At 37.2% G+C, this 19067-nt stretch overlaps 3 protein-coding genes across 5 annotated transcripts; 1 reads left to right on the top strand and 2 right to left on the bottom strand.

Annotated features, from left to right (window-relative positions):
* Positions 1-46: 46 nt before the first annotated feature.
* On the bottom strand, positions 47-3665 carry LOC127935764 (transcription cofactor HES-6-like). Of its 2 annotated transcripts, XM_052533927.1 has the most exons (5): positions 3544-3665; positions 1431-1728; positions 1261-1347; positions 1088-1169; positions 47-982 (listed from the first exon to the last, which is right to left on the bottom strand). In XM_052533927.1, the coding sequence occupies exons 2-5, from the start codon at positions 1491-1493 to the stop codon at positions 534-536; spliced, it is 681 nt and encodes a 226-aa protein (XP_052389887.1). In that variant the 5' UTR covers positions 1494-1728; positions 3544-3665; the 3' UTR covers positions 47-533. The 2 variants fall into 2 exon arrangements, with proteins under 2 accessions (XP_052389887.1, XP_052389878.1); XM_052533918.1 differs by lacking the exon at positions 3544-3665 and having other exon boundaries at positions 1431-1822.
* On the top strand, positions 3639-10937 carry LOC127935745 (integral membrane protein 2C). 2 transcript variants are annotated; one of them, XM_052533895.1, is made up of 6 exons: positions 3639-3783; positions 6116-6253; positions 6433-6621; positions 7369-7479; positions 7929-8079; positions 9710-10937. In XM_052533895.1, the coding sequence occupies exons 1-6, from the start codon at positions 3691-3693 to the stop codon at positions 9805-9807; spliced, it is 780 nt and encodes a 259-aa protein (XP_052389855.1). In that variant the 5' UTR covers positions 3639-3690; the 3' UTR covers positions 9808-10937. The 2 variants fall into 2 exon arrangements, with proteins under 2 accessions (XP_052389855.1, XP_052389846.1); XM_052533886.1 differs by having other exon boundaries at positions 3642-3783; positions 6113-6253.
* Positions 10938-11191: 254 nt separating this feature from the next.
* On the bottom strand, positions 11192-12881 carry LOC127935698 (lysophosphatidic acid receptor 6-like). The gene is made up of 2 exons (XM_052533796.1): positions 12297-12881; positions 11192-12203 (listed from the first exon to the last, which is right to left on the bottom strand). The coding sequence occupies exons 1-2, from the start codon at positions 12781-12783 to the stop codon at positions 11803-11805; spliced, it is 888 nt and encodes a 295-aa protein (XP_052389756.1). The 5' UTR covers positions 12784-12881; the 3' UTR covers positions 11192-11802.
* Positions 12882-19067: the final 6186 nt, after the last annotated feature.

Raw genomic sequence — 19067 nt, 5'->3', positions numbered from 1 at the left:
TCCGAGAAAAGCCTCAAATTCGCATGACCTTAACTTAACATGACACTTTTTACAGTAAGGAAATCAAAATGTTTTATTGAAATCACAAATCACATATAAAACACATTAAACGTCATAACATCTGATATTTCCATTTTGTTTTTCAAAATTTGTCTACTTCATCGTAATGATAACATACATCTTTTTTAATCTATATCCACGACATTGAAATATTTACATCCTAGTCTACGATAATTAAAGATGGGGAAATACTCCCTGGACCTTATCTATCCTTAAAGTGTTATACACAATTAAATAAACATACTTTTTTTGCGTAAGACTGGACTGAAATGCACATTGTTGCACCAAGAAGAGCTTCTGAGGGGTAAGTTAACCACAGGTCGATGACAAACAAACAAAAAATTGTTGCAGCTGCCCTATTCCTATGTAGAACTGTCCGTGGTCTTATCATAAAGTTAAGTTACTCCTGGACTACTGCATGTTATAAAAGCTCTAACTAAAAATACACTGTTCATGAATCGACTTTGATTTGTCTACCACGGTCTCCACATGGGCTTGGAGAGATGCACGGTTGCCACGCTTGGCGCTTGATCCCCGGTTTCCACCCAGACTCGGCTGTGCTCCGTGTCCGTGTCATCCAGGTCCGAGCAAAGGTCGTCGCCGGAGGTGCTGGAGGGGACCGGGGACAAGGCTGAGGAGCCGCTGCTGACCTCGCTCCTGTCACCGGGCGACAACGCAGCGTAAGTCGCCTCGCCAGGCCAAGTGCCACAATTACTAGAGTCCAACACGAGATCTGACAGTGTGTGCTGAAAGCGATCCTCGTCTTTCAGAGGCATGCACTCCAGGAGGTGGTTGAGCAGGTCGGCGGCGATGGTCGCGTCGATTCCCGGACAGCTGGACACGAAGGTGTGCACCTCGTGCATGCACTGGATGTAGCCCGCGGCGAACCGCTCTTTAGCTTCGCGGTTCACACTTTCAACTTCTGCGGAGGAGAGAAGCGGCGTGACGTCACGACCCAAATGCACAATACTCGGGGTGTTTATAAATGCGGCAGGCCTGTATGAAACTTGATAACAGCTCTCCTTACCCTTCGCTTTGTTCTGCAGGATACTTTCCACGCGCTTCACGGTCATTTCCAACACCTCTGCATTCTCAATTTTACCCTGCGCCTAAAATAAATAAATACATAAATAACGACGCTTTTTGCGCTGTATGTTGGTGCGGGATTCATATGTTTGAAGAAGCTATGAATAAACTTACATCCGGGTTGGCTAGCAGTAGCCTCAGCTCATGTAAACTTTCATTGATGCGGGCGCGTCTCTTTTTCTCCACCAGCGGCTTCCTCGTCTGAAGAGGGATAGAGAAATGCGTTTAACTTATGGAAAACGTCGATAAATTTTCTTTTACAGTTAAAAAGACGCGTTGCGTACCTTTCTGTCTTTTATTCCGTAAAAATCCTCCTCTTCTCTGTTACTGCGGGACGCAGGGGCCATATTGCTGCAGTATTAGAGACCGCTGAAAGGACGTCTGATCTGAATGGGGGGCAGATGGTCGGCGGGTCCAATTCAAGACAAAAGTCTGTGCTAACATGTACTACATATACTGTTCAAAGTGGGCTATTGAAGGGGGACATTTATGAGGGCTGATTTACATGTGAATGCACTGACTGGTAACCAATCAACAGCCTTGCCTTTGTCTGGGCACTTTAAACCTACCCGTCCTGTGAACCTGTAGATAGACCAGAGGACCGTCTAGTGAATAAAATTAAGTAGCCTACAACTACACTAAGTAGGTTACCTAGAAAGAAAGAAAGATAGACAGATAGATAGATAGATCAATATTATACTGCATAAGTCAATAATGTATTCAGAGAAAAACATTATCTTGACATTAAACTTAGAACAGAGTGACGAAACTTCAATTTCATATGATAGTTTTTCAGCTCAGATTTCTTTGAATTAAAATAATTGAATAAATGGCAAAAACATAATCTGAATAGCAAGCAACCAGACATTGGTAGTTTTTATGCATCACATAATAATATAATAAATTTACCCCCAATATGACAAATACAAGATGTATTTTATTAAACAGAACAAAAGTGCGCCCGCTACAGGAATTCAGTTCACGCGTTGATCTGATTTCAGCGCGCGCCGTCAGTGTGCGTATGTGTGACATCATCATCAGTGCTTTGCTTTATTATGCACATTGTACAGCTGAAATGTAGCATCCATGTAAGATTACCTAAAACTAAACATTTAAGTCAGAAACAATTGGTTACATTCATCGCATTGTTTTAGTGAACACAAGAAAGCAAATGAGTTATGTTTATTTTATTACAGTTACTGAATGTATTGAGCCTAGCTTTTGTGGGGTCCATATATACACTTTTGTCTAATTCTAAGTCTCAGCATAATCGAAGGTCACAAAATAAAACTTTTAAATCGACAGTCCCACAGTGCTATGATAAAACATGAAATTAAAAATTATTTTCTGTTTCATAACCTGATTTTTTTTTTTGATTATGCTTAATTTGCGCTGTTGGTGGATTATAATTTATATATTATAACCAGCACCAGAGCCATAAAAAGCATTAATCAGTGTCAAGTTATTTATTGACTTCCGGCAGTCTGATGCAAATCAGAACGCGTAGTAGAGCTCCGTAAACGGCTAAAATAGAACCGGAATGCACGTCCATTTGTGGGAAACATTCCACAATAAAAGTCCAAGAAGGGACCAGGTGCAGATGAATGCCTGATTTAGAAAAAATCCGGGGAATGAATGTATATATATATATATATATATATATATATATATATATATATATATATATATATATATATATATATATATACACACACAATATCCAAGTACAATTTAAAAATGGTTTTAAATATGTGCAAGTTATTAAATTGTATATTTTCTGTTTCTGTTTGTTTATCACATCCATTGCGAGATAATCTTTTGATATAATTATTCAAGGTTATTAATTTGACAAATGAACTTGGCCCATTAAGATTTCTCGCAATCATTGTTATGGAAAATATTATTAGATTAGATTTATATTTTAACTATGCACCAATAATGTATTGTATATCACTGCGTAATAATGCAAAACATCATAATTTAAATCTTTAAATTGCATCAATAATACCATGTTGAAAGGTTACATTTATTATGCAGGATGGTTTTTCTTTAACATGTTAAGCAATATAGGCATTGTGTAGGATATATTAAAATTCTGTATGTTAAAAACTTAAACATTTTATCTCAGGAAAAAATGTAATGGGAATGATTGTAGATTGAAAATCTTAAAGAATGGATGTATAGATGGATTGATTATTCTTGTGCTGATTTAAAAGTGATTTTCTCCGAATGATTATTATGTATGGTTGTATTTAGAGTAAGAATGAAGCGTTGTCATTTTGTCCTTTGGAACATAATTAGAATCTGAACGGGTTAATAGACGAGATCTTTTTTATTCTGTCAAAATTGTAAGTGATACTAATTTTAGAAAGCAGACGCCGATTGGTGCACTCTTACTTTGAAGTCCACCGGAAGCGAGGGAATCCGCTTTAAGTTCGCCCGCCCTCTGTAGAGCGCTTCATTCACAGCTCAGAAGCGTCCTTTGTGGTTCCAGCACTACTGGACGTCCTCCTAACCGCAAAAAAATTAGGAAGCAGCGTCAAAATGGTGAAGATATCTTTTCAGCAAGTAACTGCACAGAAGCCTGAAAAGGAGAACGATGGAGACAAAGAGGAAATTCACATGCCCTACTCTCACGTGAGTTTCAGCTTCCTATTTAAATAGCTAACGTTACTCATTAATGTCTATTGTTTTGTTACCTGCTGTGAAACCATCCTTTGCTTTGTCTCGTTCCTCATTGCAAAAACAAATCCAAAATGTAAAAAAGCAAATTTTATTTCAATTCATATTTATGCTAAACTTCTGCTTCAGGGGAAACAAAATTGTAATAGTTGGACTTTGCCATTATGTCTCTAAACGTAAGGCTATTAAAAGACAAAACTGATCTAATCTATAATATCTAAATATAATATTATTGTATAACAAAAATAATCATAAATGATGAAAATTATTGTTATTCCATTAAATATTATTCACTTTGACAGGCTTGTGCATGTTTGAAGCAAAAAATAATGTAAAAATGGATTGTGCATTATAGATTTGAAGCAGCTTTTAGATGCACAGGAAAACATCGATTGGAATTGACAGGAAAAAAAATGATGCTGACAGTAAATTTCACAATTTTCTTATTTCTGTAAATGCATCAATTTCTGGCTTTATTTGCCTGTTACAGAATTATAAATATCAGATGTCTAATGTCATAACTGAACAACACAGACTTTTATAAATGTATTAATATTAAAGTACATGTTATACATGTTGGCAGGCTTCGACTGCTTTGTTTAACAGCTGATAGATACGAGCTGATAGATATTGAGATGCACAGCAGGATGACATCACATCATCCCTCACTGCAGATTAGTGCCGAACAAATCGGCTTGAGCTGCATTTGTGTCTGTGTGTTCTCTACTTGGACACTTACTATTTGTTCCCATGATAGCTATTCAACTGCAAACCTTTTATCATCACTTGACTTGCGCTGTAACAGTGCAGATGACCGCAGCCTTTTGTTCTGATGTGCCTGGAACGCTCAGTACTCGCTCCAACCCGAACAGGCACATGCTGGATCCTGCCAGCCGGGGTGAAATAGGATCTTTGCCTTCACAAGATGGATGCCTGGCATCAGTCTTTTTATCTGAGTGTTGTAATTGGCTAAAGAGGAATATGATGCAGACAACAGATTTAATAAATTTCTCATCTCTGAGAATGCATCAGTTTAGAGTCATTGGAAGCTGTTAAATTGCACCAGATCTGTAGGATTTTAACTAAAAAGCTAAATAAAGTCTATTTATTAGAATTCAACTGAAATCTACAATCATTTATTATGTAGGACATTTGTGGGCGACTCAGAACGTTCCCTTCTCTAGTGCGTCACATTTTTAATTCATTCAAATTCATGTGCCTGCATTCATCTTCCCTAGTAGAGTGAAAATGACGTGGATTCATCCAATCTTATTAGAGCGGTTATTTTCAGCCTGGTTCCCACACACCGTCTCCTACCCGCTGCTGCTGTGTGTCCTCCCTACGTAGATAGGAACTCCTGTACAAATAAGGAGAGTGGAAGTACAGTGCATGTCTAAAAATATCCCTCTGCCAGGCGGAGATAGTAGCTCTGTCAGCAAGTCTGTTTGATTCACGATGATCCAGAGCCTGCGTGGGCCGATCCGAGCCGGTGTCCTCGGCACCAGCGTCTCTGAGAGACTGGAGGCGGATGGATTGCTCACGCCACCTGACGTCTTGAGATGCTGCCATGACTTATTTCTTGGCGCAGTTAGGTGCTGAAAGTAATGCACTGCAAAAAAATTATTTTCTTGCTTGGTATTTTTGTCTCGTTTCTCATTACGCGTATCTAAAAAAAATATATAATCAAGATATATTAACTTGAAATAGGAAGATTGCTTCGATTAAAAAAAAAAGTCTCTTTTATTGAAAAATTTTATAAAATGAAGTGAATTTATGCTTAAAAGGAAAAAATATATGTCAGTGGGATAATAATTTTCTTAAGTGTTTTTGTTACAGATAACTGAAAATGACTTGATTTCTGGGAAGTGTCAAGTAATGCTTAAAACAAGAACAAATATTTGTTAATAGGTTATGAAAAATAATCTCATTCTTTTTTCCATGTAAATGTATCTTGAATGATTTATGAATGTTTAGACATTTGGACTGGAAAACAAAACCACCCAAAATTAATAATCATGTCAGTCGAAACATGAATGTCATTTTTTTTTTTTTTTCTGTAGAGCACAAAAGGAGATATTTAGAACAATGTTGTGTTTGGGTCCCACTGATGTCCTTTATTTATTTATTTATTTATTTATTTTATTTTTTCCCATTACAATGTAAATCAGTGTGACCCGAAATTATTTGGTTAACAACTTAAAAAAAAAAAAAAATATATATATATATATATATATATATATATCTCTCTCTCTCTCAAATTAAATGAAGTTGTTTTGTTTCCCAGCAGGAGGAGTTGGTGCTCCCGGTTAAATCTAAGAAGTCTTCCTTTAGAGGCCTTTGGTGCGTCGTGCCTGGCTTGGTGATCTTCCTGTCAGGCTTGATCCTGGCGTCTGTATGCCTGTACCGCTACTACTTCATCCCCCAGGTGAGACGCCAGACGTCACTGCATCTGTTAATCATCTTTTACTCTATCACAAACAAGCTTATTCAAGTTCATTGCCATAGCGATCACCATAGCAACACCTTACTGGATCTTTTACTCAGTCTTCATTTCACTTAACTGGTTCAAGTGCCCTCTTTTGAAGCCCTCTGCTTCCCTCCCAGATCCCAGAGGACAGTTTGTTCCACTGTCGGGTGATGTACGAGGACCCCCTGTTCGCCCCATTACTCGGAAGGCAGGAGCTGGAGGAGAACGTCGGCATCTACCTGGATGACAACTACGAGCAGATCAGCGTTCCTGTGCCCGACTTCGGAAGCAGCGACCCGGCTGACATCATTCACGACTTCCACAGGGTGAGGATCTTTCCTGGAAGCACTTGAAGTGAAGTTCTGAACATTTAGCTCTGGTACAGTTTCTTCTAGTTCTCTGGCTGTACAAAAGACGCTGTTAGTCATCACGGCTCCCCCAGATGGACTGTGAACCTTTTGTCTGCTGAAATCATTGTTTAATATTCAGCGCAATGTGCCAGGCTCAGGAGTACATGCAAACGTTTCTGTGAAAGCCACGTTTCCAAGTTCCCCAGAAGCTGTACATCCACTAGAATGTCAGTCTGGTAAAAAAGCAGAACATTTTGTTCTTCCAGCTCTATTTAATTGACCCAAAGTGCATTAGAAACAGTAATATTGTGAAATTTAAATTTAATTTAAGACTTATTTTCTATGTGACCATATTGGAAAATGTTATTTATTCCTGTAATGCAAAGCTGAATGTTCAGCATCATTACTCCAGTCTTCAATGTCACGTGATTCTTCAGAAATCATTCTAATATGTCGTGTTTTTATTTTATTTTATTTTTTTATATTTCTATAGAAACCCTGATAAATGTTTTCATTGATGCATAGACCATTCAAAAGAACAGCATTTATTTGAAATCAAAATCTTGCTACTGTCACTGTTGATCAATTTAATGCATCCTTGCTGAGAAAAAGTATTAATTTAAACTTGAGTTGAAACTTTTATACAGTGATGAATGTATCATTTTGTTCATGTGATTCTAGAGTCGTTATTAACGGAGGTGTTGTTGTTTCTCGTTAACACAGGGACTCACAGCTTATTACGACATCGCTCTGGATAAGTGCTACGTTATTGAGCTCAACACGACTATCGTCATGGCACCCAGGAACCTGTGGGAGATGCTTGTCAATGTCAAGGTAACCGATTACATAAAGTGTTATGTAACACGCAAACAAAAGGTCTCAGTTTGTGTTTGAGGTGAAATATTAAAGGATTTCATGAATGATTTCTGAAGGGTAAACTGTATCTTCAGAAATCAATTGTTAATAGTGTATAACAATTAGTGTATAAAACTTATTTAGTGTAGAATTTAATATTTATTTTTTAATAAAGAAAAACGTAAACATTTATTCTAGTAAAATTATTTACAAAATTATTATTTTTATTTTTAATTATTTCAATATAAAGATGGTTACACAAAACAAAGGGGGAAAAGTCAATGCGTGCAACCCCTAAAAGGAGTTTGTCACTTCCCTAGCGGAGGCGACACAGATTTCTGATCTGTTTGATTCATCAGTGTGTCAGTGTTGATGGAATGAAGCCTGTAGCCCCATGTGACCGTTTGTATTTATCCCTGTTTTGACAGCGGGGGATGTATTTACCCCAGACCTACATCATTCAGGAAGATATGGTGGTGACGGGGCGCATTAGGAACATGCGTCAGCTGGGACCCTTCATCCACCGGCTCTGTTATGGAAAAGAAACCTACAGACTGAGACGCCGGAACAGCCAAAGACGTGAGTTTCTTCACATCTTGATGAATATTATTATTATTAGTAGTATTACATAAGATTCAAATAAATATGATTTTTAATGTGTTTGAAAGAAGACTCGCCAAGGCTAGAAACTGTTACTGTTGTTGTTTTAGTTTTTTTACTCTTTAATCAGAAATTAGAAGAGCAGTATTTGACATTTTTTTTGTAACATTTCTAAATGTCACTTTTATATGACTTTAATCCATTAAAAAAATTATTGTTGAATAGAAGTATTAAAACCTTTTGAATAGTAGTTTATCAGTTTTCACAATAATATGAAGCACCACAACTGTTTTCAACATGGATGATAGGAAATGTTTGAGCACCAAATCAGAATCTGAATGATTTCTGAAGAGACACTGATTGGAGTAATGATACTAAAAACTTGTTACAGGTAAAATTTCATTTTAAAATATTCAAACAGAAAACCGTTATTTTAAACAATAGAGAACATGTAATAGTTTTTATCTTCGCCTTCTATTTTTTTGCATGTTGTTTATTACTTGAACTTACAAGATATGTATCTGTGGTTGTTTGTCAGCATTTGTTAATTAATTTATTTTTTTTCAAATTTTTATCCACCTAGTTATCTTGCTGATAACACAACAGCAAGTTCCTCATTTTAATGAGTCCGACTGCTTTAATCTAACATTAAATGTTGCATTCAGGTTGATCTGGGGATGTGCTGTGTGCTTTGTTTTTTTGCGCATGGCACATTGACACCGATCTTCATCCTGATTAATGCGTGCGCACGTAGGTGTGTAAGCGTGACTCACAATTGTAGAGAACATCTCTAGTTAGGAAACCACACAGAGGGGGATGTGACGCACGTCAGGCACTGATGCATTGTGGGAGCTGTTGTTTGGATCAGAGGGCATCTCTCTGTGGTGTGGGAAGTGATGCGGTGTGGGAGTGGTAGTTTAGTTCCTTAAGGACTTCCTCTCACTCATCCTTCCGCAGATGGTGTCTGAAACCACAGGAAATAGAACTTGTCTTGCAACATGTCCCACACCTAGAGCGTGACCACCCAGTTCAACTTCTCAAAAATGGGTTTTTTACTTAGAGAATGTCTGACCAAATGACCAACTCCGAGATGAATCAAACTGTAAAACATTTTCAGTTTGAAACAAAAAAAATTCGTAAATTAGAAATAAAAAGGTATTAAATGGGTTGCTATTTATGTATTTGGTTAACCGAATTACCTAGTAGTTAAATTGTATTAACTAATTCTATTCAAAGGTTTGGGGTAATGTGTTAATTTTTTTTTTTTTTTTTTTTTTTTTTTTTTTTTTTTTTTTTTTTTGTGAAAGAAATTTGAAAGGATGCATTAAAGTGATTTTTTTAAATGACAGTTAAGACATTATTTAAAATAAATTGTATTCTTTAGAACTTTCTATTCATCAAATAATCTTATATTAAATGGATTACTATTTCCACTAATATATTAAGCAGCACAACTGCTTTTAACATTGATAATAATTAAACTCTTTCCAAATTAGCATATTAGAATTATTTCTGAAGGATCAAGAGACCATGAAGACTGGAGTAATGATGCTGAAAATTGAGCCTTTTCAGAAATAAATGACTCAACTCGAATCTGTTTCTTCCTCAGGCGTCGATAAGCGGGAGACCAGGAACTGTCACAGCATCCGGCACTTCGAGAACACGTTTGTCGTAGAGACCAAGATTTGCGACCGACTCCTGCTGTAGTTTCCCTCCCTTCCCCTCAACTCTACTGAGCACAACCCAAAACTGACCCGTCCCCATCTGTCCAGCTTAACAGCACTTTATCAGAATGATAAACCTGTACATAATGTTAAATAATGCCATATTTGTGTTTTCTTGGTTCAGGTTTTCCAAGAATAAACTAATTACATTTTGTTTTTGGTTTCACCCATGTTTTTTTTTTTTTTTTTTTTTTTTTGTCTTTGTCTAAATTAAATTTTGAGAATTTTTGATTTGCATACTCTGAAGCACATTGTCTAGATCGTTGTTTTATTTCACTCTCAGGTTGTAGTGTTTTTTTTTCTCAGTGGGGTTGTTTCCTCAAATATAACTGTGAGATTATTCTCAAACGTCTGGCATGCCCTGATGAATGATTTGCATTTTCTTTTTTTTCTCTGTAAAGCCTCGGTTTGTGTAGACCGTTGGTTTTCGTGGAGTTTCATTTATTCAAACATTTTGTTCATCTTCTTTCTGTTAGCTAAGAAATCCAGTATTAGAAAATTGTCTTCAATGCCAAAAGATGTATACCTCATATTTTAGAAATGTATGACTTTAAGCTTGATTTTTAAGTCATAGTGTGAGTTTTTGAACATGATATAAGCAATATAAGTTTTCTTTTCTTGGATTTCCTAACTTGATGTCCATTTCTTTGTAGTGATGTTGGTCATCTGAGCAGTTTATCATGTTCAAATATTCTGTGTGTTGCTCTTTAATACATGTGAATAAAGTTTGTAGAAAAATGTGAAAAACTAGCCACCGGATGTTGGTTTGAAATGTTTCATAATCTCTAAATGCACTGATAAGAACGGGCTGTTTTTTTAAGTTAAAGGTGAATTATCTTAGGCACAGATGTGCAGAAATCTCTTCCTTGCTGTTCCTATTCCTCTTTTTTTTTATGTACGGTCCATCCATGAATAATGGTAGATCTTTAGACCTCATCTGAGGTGGAATCATTTCATATTGCTTGCACTTTTTCTAATTGTACCATTTAATTTATTTGTTCATCTTCCACATACTGGTGTAGCAACAACTGGTTTTGTCTGGAATAAATGAGGCGTTTGGTTTGATGCTGCTTTGTAAATTGTAAAATCCATTAATAAACTGCTGAAACCCTACTCTCGCTCTGTTGATCATTTAAGATACAGTATGTGATAGCATGCAAGAGACCTTTCAGAACACTTGGCCCACAAACCACAACATAAAAAAACATCCCTCATGTGAAACAACAGGAGAGGGTGTGGACTTGAAAGCTGTTGATTCGAAATTTTCACTTCCCTTTGCCAGCCTGTAAGCTTTGTTCAACCATGTGAAATGTTTCTAATTTTTTCACACATCAGTTGAAGTCAAATGAATCATCACTATGCAGATCTTAACTGAGAAGAGAAACGTTCGTTTTATTTCTACCAACATAATGCATGACACAAAAGTAAAAGTGCAGACATAATACTCTGCATAACTTCAGCGCAATCTCGGGGGAAAAAGAGATGCAGTTCAAAAGAATTCTTCAATGACACAAAAACACAGAAAAAAAAGACAAACTTAACAGGTTTTCAATGGTAATGCTGGTAGAAATACAGCTAATGCAGCTAAACATTGTAATATACAACCAGAGGGGCCAAAAGTTTTCACAGTAGCTACAGCCCTTGGTTCTCAATGACAAGCAAATATAGATAGCTTAGTTGATGATATGCAACAATGCAAGAGCAACAATGCAGAACAAATTAAAGTATTTATATCACATTGGCAGGTTTTGAAGCAAAATGGCTCAACATTTGGTGACTTGTTCCCTTTTCACCCACTTTCAGACGCACATGATGGGTAAACAAGAGTTGCATGTGATGTACTTGAGCAGAGACATGCTATTGTCTCTTGCGTGAGTCAGCTTTTGGTTTAAGACTTCGGTTTTTTACATAACCATTTCCTTTGAGACAAAGAGCTTGTTTACCTCAACAGCATAAGAAGTTGTGATGGTTTGTTGCTTTACTGTCCGTTCCAACTCATGCTCTGAACCAGGCCGAGACCAATGGTTCTGGATGAAGAATCACATCTGCTTCTGCCATGAATATTCTTTGTGCTGAAATAGTAGATCAAGGGGTCCAGACAGCTGTTTGTGCTGGCCATGCACATGGTAACAGTCTGTAAGTTAAAGTAAACCTCAAGAGATTTATCTCCATTCAAGTAATGACGTTTACTCAGGCCGAAGAGGATAAAAGCAACGTGAAATGGGATAAAACAAATGGCATAGATGAGCAAGTTAGACAGAAACAGCTTAACAATCTTACTTTTGCTCAGCTCGGTGCTGCACGAGGAAGTCGCCATACTGTACCCTTTCAGCTGCCGCACGACTGACACTGTACAGCCCAAAATAATGCAGAACGGTACTAAAATACCAAAGAAAGTGGTAAAGCAGAGGATTATGAAACCATACTTCCAGTTGTCTTCAGAGTATTTCTCAAAACAGCGTGTAACATTACAGGTCTCGTCCTTGTTTTCAGGGTGGTTTAAGGCTGTTGGCACTGCCAATCCAGCGATGATCAGCCACACCACCGCACAAAACACCCAGGCCATCGGCACCGTTCGTAGTTGTCTCGATCGCAGTGGATACACCACGGCCAGCATCCTGTCCACACTAATGAGTGTGATGAACAAGGAGCTGGAGTAGATGTTGACGGCAAACAGGGTCCCTGGAATCATGCACAGAGTGTTTCCCAGCTTCCATTCACCTGTGGCGAAGTAGATGATCCGAAAGGGCAGGGAAAGAATGAAAAGCAGGTCCGATAAAGCCAGGTTGGCCATGTAAATCACCGGAACAGATTTCCTCAAGCCATTCCGACAAACCAGTACCCAAAGAGACACCGAGTTCAAAGGGAATCCGAACAGCAGCACGATGCTGTAGGTGGAAGTGAAAAGTGGATATCTGAAATGAGATGTGCTGCAGTTATCTGTGCTGATGGGTGCCATTTTTCCAAAGATACAGGCGAATTGAAGAGAACTGCTTTGCCGAAATGTGAAATGGCTCTGTAACGATTATTTTCCTGTGTGGTACCTTTTTTTAGTTCCACTTGTTGGTTGACAGGAAATAGTGGGAGGTGTTAGTAAGTGAACTGCATTTACAAGCAGATATTTAAGAGTAGCAAATTCTACTTTGCGGTGTTGATATGTTTTGACGTGTAGTCCAATGCAAACCAGTTTAATTAAATCAGGTCAGATGCAAACTTCAAAGTTTGTGCTTGTTTGTTACAACCTCTTGTCTAAAAAAAGAAACTCTTTTGGGAAAAATTCCAAATGGTCACTGGGATGCTACCCTTTCAAAAGGTACTAATATGTTCACTTTTGGTACATGTACTTTTAAAGTAGTAATTTAGCATTCAATGGAAAATAAGAGTAAAAAGGGACATTATAGCTTTTGTACCTAATTGCACCACCTCTGTGAAAGCTTTGTACCTTTAATCTGAAACGGTGGAAACAAAAAAATCATGTCCATGTTACCTTTAAGATAATTCAAAAGCATTCAAAAATTAATTGTTTATTAAATCTTCCCCTTTATATATTGATAGACATAGTAAACATCTCAGCGTGTGAACTTCTCTGATAGTGTTGCAGATAATAACAGCACACCCACACTCTAATCACACACAAATCAAAAAAATCTGCAGTAAAAAAAGTCAGCATGGTCACCATGAATGCAAACTATTTGCAAAATATAGGAACTAATGTATTTCTGCTATAAATGTAGATTATTTAATTCAAGCCTGTAGTGCTTCTTTGAGTTGTTTAACTGTAAAATGATAAACAGTACATGCAGTAAATATAATAAAAATGGCAGCAAACTGACAATCTAATGTGTGCTTTCAGAAAAGAGCGATAAACATCTATCTAACTGGCTTGCCTCACCACAGTCTCACTGATACTTTCTTGACGTAAAAGGTCAGGTCAGCACCACATACAGACACAAATGACTTTCGAAAGCCCTGTGGGTGGAGAGGTTGTGGAGACGCTAAGTGCAAACAGGATGAACGTATTGCACGTTTGTTGACAAAAAACATTTTGTTATTCCGGAATCAATATTTTTAAGTTAAACTTTATATCCATGTAGCTGCATGTAGGATATGTAATGTAGCTGCATGTATGTAATTATTATTTAGAACATTTATTCTAACGGTAATGTTTTTTGTTTATTTTAATGTTTATCACATTTAATAAAGAATAAATTCCAATAAATTCTTTAAATATTGCATTTAATTGTTTTAGATGTATAGTATGTCACATTTCATGTAACCTACCCAGTTGCAGGAAAAGTTTTAGTGTCGTGGCGCCATCTGGAGGTCGGTGTTGCACAGGTTTGTCGGCCTCACTCGGACATGCGCGCGGAGTCCTTTTGGCGCGGTTTCTCTATGAAGGTATATTAATGCCAAATAGATTTGTATACGCAGAGTAGGAGATGTGGAAGCGTACATAAAACTGTAAGCGTAATTTAAATTAGCATACGCAAGATTAGCTTTGTGAAGGTGTAAATAGCGTTTCATGCGTAAGAAAAAATGATTTGCAGCATTTTACTGTTACTCATAAGTGTAATTAAAGTATTTAGAAACTGCAGCTTCATGCTAAAGCAAAATAAATATGATCTGTATTCTTCTGACTTTTCTGCGCTTACACTTTTGCACTTTTGGCACATTGTTTTCGCTAAAATACGATCAAAAGTACTCCAAGCCTGTGAACTGTGATTTGCAAGCATGAACAGTGATTTGGAAGTGAAAACAACAGTTTAAAGAACTGCGAATAGGATACGCTGCATAGAACCAGTCTCTGTGTGTGAAAAAACTTACTGTTGCAAATGTCTAAATGACATGTTGTGCACGTGGAGCAAAAAGTTCCTGAAATAAACCGATATGTACACCTCCGTCTTTCTTTTCTCTGCGTTTACAATTTTGCATGATTCTCTCAATGACCGAGTTTTGCAAGGAGAGGGTGGGTCCACCACCTTCTAGTAGCCAATCACATGAGGCTCTCGCTGACTCTCCAGTTACTTATCTAATTGGTAAAATAAACATAATATGCCAAAACATTAACCTTAACTTAGTTCCCACTGCCAGATTGGTACTTTTAACGTACACATAGGCTACATTAAAATAAATATATAGAAAATTAATTAAAACATGATACTTTATAAGTTGTGTACCATTAGGCTATGTGTTCATTAGGCTATGTGTTCATACTGAATGTCGAGCTGTGTAGTATCCTTTTCTTCCTCAACAGGCTATATATGCATACATACATACATACTTTAACATGTTGTAATTTAAAGGGATTTTAATAAATATGAATAAAATATTTATTATCTCTAACTTATTGGGAAACTTTTCACCATTTATCATCTGAAATACTAGTGTTCGATGCAAAATACAGGTAATAGTTTAATATTGTTTTAAGTTGGTAGAAAAATAAATTATTAATTCATCAAGTCATGCATCACAAAACTTCTCACTGGTGATTCCGACGGTTTTAGAGGACAATTACACCTCGTTGCTCCCCTGTATTTCAAAGAATTACAATGGCGAACGCATAAAGTATAAACGCGTAGTTGGTCTGGGCTCACAGTCTGCAGAGACAGGGGGAAAGTATATATCCCGCTTAACTTTGTGGGCTCCTTTTGCTTTAATTACTGCCTCAATTCGGTGTGGCACCGAGGTGATCAGTTTGTGGCACTGCTGAGGTGGTATGGAAGCCCAGGTTTCTTTGACAGTGGCCCTCAGCTCATCTTTTTGATCTCCTGCTGCAAAATGAAATCAGCATCTTCAAAAAGCTGGTCAGCAGAAGGAAGTATGAAGTGCTCCAAAATTTCTTGGTTAACGGGTGCAGTGACTTTGGTTTTCCAAAAACACAATGGACCAGCACCAGCAGATCATTGCACCCCAAATCATCACAGACTGTGGAAACTTAACACTGAACTTCAAGCAACTTGGGCTATGAGCTTCTCCACCCTTCCTCCAGACTCTGGGACCTTGATTCCTAAATGAAATACAAAACTTGCTCTCTTCTGAAAAGAGGACTTTGGACCACTGGACAACAGTCCAGATCTTCTTTTCCTTAGCCCAGGTAAGACGAATCTGCATGGTCTGTGGTTCAGCAAATCCTTTGACATGTCTGTGTGTGGTGGCTCTTGATGCCTTGACCCCAGCCTCAGTCCATTCCTTGTTAAGTTCACGCAAATTCTTGAATCGATTTTACTTGACAATCCTCAAAAGGCTGCGGTTTTCTCAGTTGGTTGTTCATATTTTTTTCCTTCCACTCAACTTTTTGTTAACATGCTTGGATACAGCACTCTGTGAACAGCCAGCTTCTTTGGCAATAAATGTTTGTTGCTCCTTGTGAAGGGTGTCAATGATTGTCTTCTGGACAAATGTCTTCCCCATGATTGTGTAGCCTGGTGTACCAAACTAAGTGGCCATTTTGAAGGCTCGGGAAACCTTTGCAGGTGTTTTGAGTTGATTAGCTGATTGGCATGTCACCATATTAAATTTGTTGAGATGCACCAGTACTTTACTCTGTCTTTCCTCTCTGTTAGATGTTATTCTGGCGCCATCTGCTGGTCATTGGCTGAAAACGTTCATTATACTGTACACCGCAAACAGGAGGAAGAAGCACGTGGCCAAAGCATTATGATAATTTACGACACACAATTGGAATAAAATGTAACAAAATAATTCACATAGACATACAAAAACTGTCAAATGTTCCTTTCAAGCTTCCCATTTTACTTTAGTTTGAAGAGGACTTGTTACCTCACTTCATATATCATATAAACAGACTGCTGAATTCCAGATATGAGCGGACACTCACTATCTGACTAAGTGAAACTAGTGGCACATGGTTCTGTACCCACACATTCTTACCCACAACTTGTGGAAATCAGTGCCATACTCTTGCCCAAAAGGGAACCTGTTCACATTTTACAGTTTTATTAATATTCATCACAAAACAGGCAAAAAAAGTCTACACAAATCGTTTAACATACCGATTTATGAGGCAAAATGCAGAACTGAAGAGGTAACTGTGAAGTGTGTAATGCTATACCAAATGTTGCATCAGAAACTTTTATGAGTCATAGTGAAGGTTTCAGGATGGTTTGTCAGACGACAGTCGCGTGTGAGCATGAAGATCTCAGGTTTTTCATGTTGACAGTGTTAGCATGAGATAAAGACAAATAAAGAAACTTTGGGGTAAAAATCCTTATCTCAGGATCATAAATTCATCGTAAATGCATTATTATAATTTCACATTATAATTTCAAAAGAAAATAACATTAAATAGAGAGCTGCAGTGATGACATATTTTTGTAGGCCAGTTCGGAAGTTCACATTCACATTGTTTCCTCAACAAAAACCCATTACGATTTTTTTTCCACTGACTTCTGGATTGATGCAGACAAGAAGCTCTGTGACCCAACAAAAGCTTACTAGCCAAGAGCTTACATGTTTTGTTCATCATAATCAATTGTGACAAACATACAACTTCTAAGACTTTGGAAGCCTGGAAGTAAAAGGTTCTAAATAAATGACATGTTGCCTGACTTCAACTTCACAGTCACAAAACATCCGACAACTCTTTCATTATTTAAAACATTTTCCTTTGAGCCCGTAAAAGCAGACTATTGTGTAGATGAGTTTACCTGTTGGACGTGATGGCATTTAATGTCCCGGACCACTATTGTTATCCAACTGCTTTTTTCAAGACATGTTAACGCTTTAAAAATATAACAGTGTATTCACTACTCACTTCTCCGCTGCCCCGCCAGAGGTCTGTGCAGGCCACTGCTCTCAGATGCTATCATTTTGTGTGGGTGTCTGCTGTCATGGCTTTGGAGGGCAGGGTTTCAGGGTTGTGGTTCATCTAGTTAGTGGCTAAAGTTTTGTGGAAATAAGACTTACGTTTTACAAATGAAATGGATTTGGGTAATCCTGATCTTTAACTCCAATCCAGACCAATTTTGCAGTTCAGTCTGTGATCAGGGTAAAGATTCGGTTCTATTCCCATTTTCTTCACATATTTGTCACACTTTGTCAAATAAATGGACAGTCCACCCCAAAAAATGTCATTGCAAATCTGTATGAGTTTCTTTCTCTTGCGGAACTCAAGCAGTGTTGGGAACGTTACTTTTAAAAGTAATGCATTACAATATTGCATTACTCCCTAAAAAAAAGTAACTTTTCATGGAACGTAGTGTGTTACATTAATTTTGAATTCGTTTTTTAATTCTCAACTGAGCTTGCTCAACTGGCTTTAATATAAAAAAATAATTTTGGGAAATGTAAAAAACCATTTCGCAACAAAAAGGAAATGAATAAGCCTCAGGTTGAAGGAAATGTAAATTCACCTCTGTACAAGCAAATGCTAGTGTTACAAACACAAATTTTATGTTTATCCAAAGTCATTGTCATTTTTTGGTTGAATTGGATCCTCAGAGGTCAGCAGCAAAGACATTAGTCAATAAAATGGGATTAAACACATAAAGGATATCTGTGTTGCAAGTGAGATAAGTAAATGCATGTTCACATTTAGTCTAGAACTATAGTAGCATTCATGTTTACACAGTGCACACAATGTTTCTACACTTACTCACGATTTCCTTAACATGGGGACAGGAGAGCTGTCAGACAATAAATTGGAAAATGGTAACTGACATTATGTATTTGAAAAAGTAGCTTACATATTTTCTTGTAAATTCAAAAGCAATGTGTTACTTTACTAGTTAAAAAAAGTAATCTGATTACATAATTTGTGATAGGCCTACCTGTAATGCGTTACCCCCAACACTGCACACAACAGATGCTATTTTGAAGACTGCGGGGAATCAAAAATAATTGGAGCCCACTGACTTTCAAATTTCTGATCTCTCAAAATATCTCCTTTTATGTTCAAAAAGAAACAAACTCACACAGTTTTGCAATGACATTATTGACCAAATGATGACAGCATTTTCATTTTTGGGTGAATATACCTAAGACTAGAATGAGGGAAGTAATAATCTGTCCATTATATCATACATTGACCTCAAGAACCAAGTCCAAAATGTCTTTTCACATTTAACGTTTGGTATATTTTCATTAATGAAATCCAGTTACTTCACTGGGAATCCACATAAATTTTAATTTCGTCTCAAGGTGAAAGATTTTGCATCGGGCTTAAGCATGTGAATTTGCTGAACTGACCAACAGAATGCTTTTTACTTTGAAACTAAACGATAC

The sequence above is a fragment of the Carassius gibelio genome, chromosome A2, assembly GCF_023724105.1.
Source record: "Carassius gibelio isolate Cgi1373 ecotype wild population from Czech Republic chromosome A2, carGib1.2-hapl.c, whole genome shotgun sequence".
Classification (NCBI taxonomy): Eukaryota; Metazoa; Chordata; class Actinopteri; order Cypriniformes; family Cyprinidae; genus Carassius; species Carassius gibelio.
The sequence above is the reverse complement of the archived record's forward strand: the minus strand, read 5'-3'. Positions and strand labels throughout refer to the sequence as shown.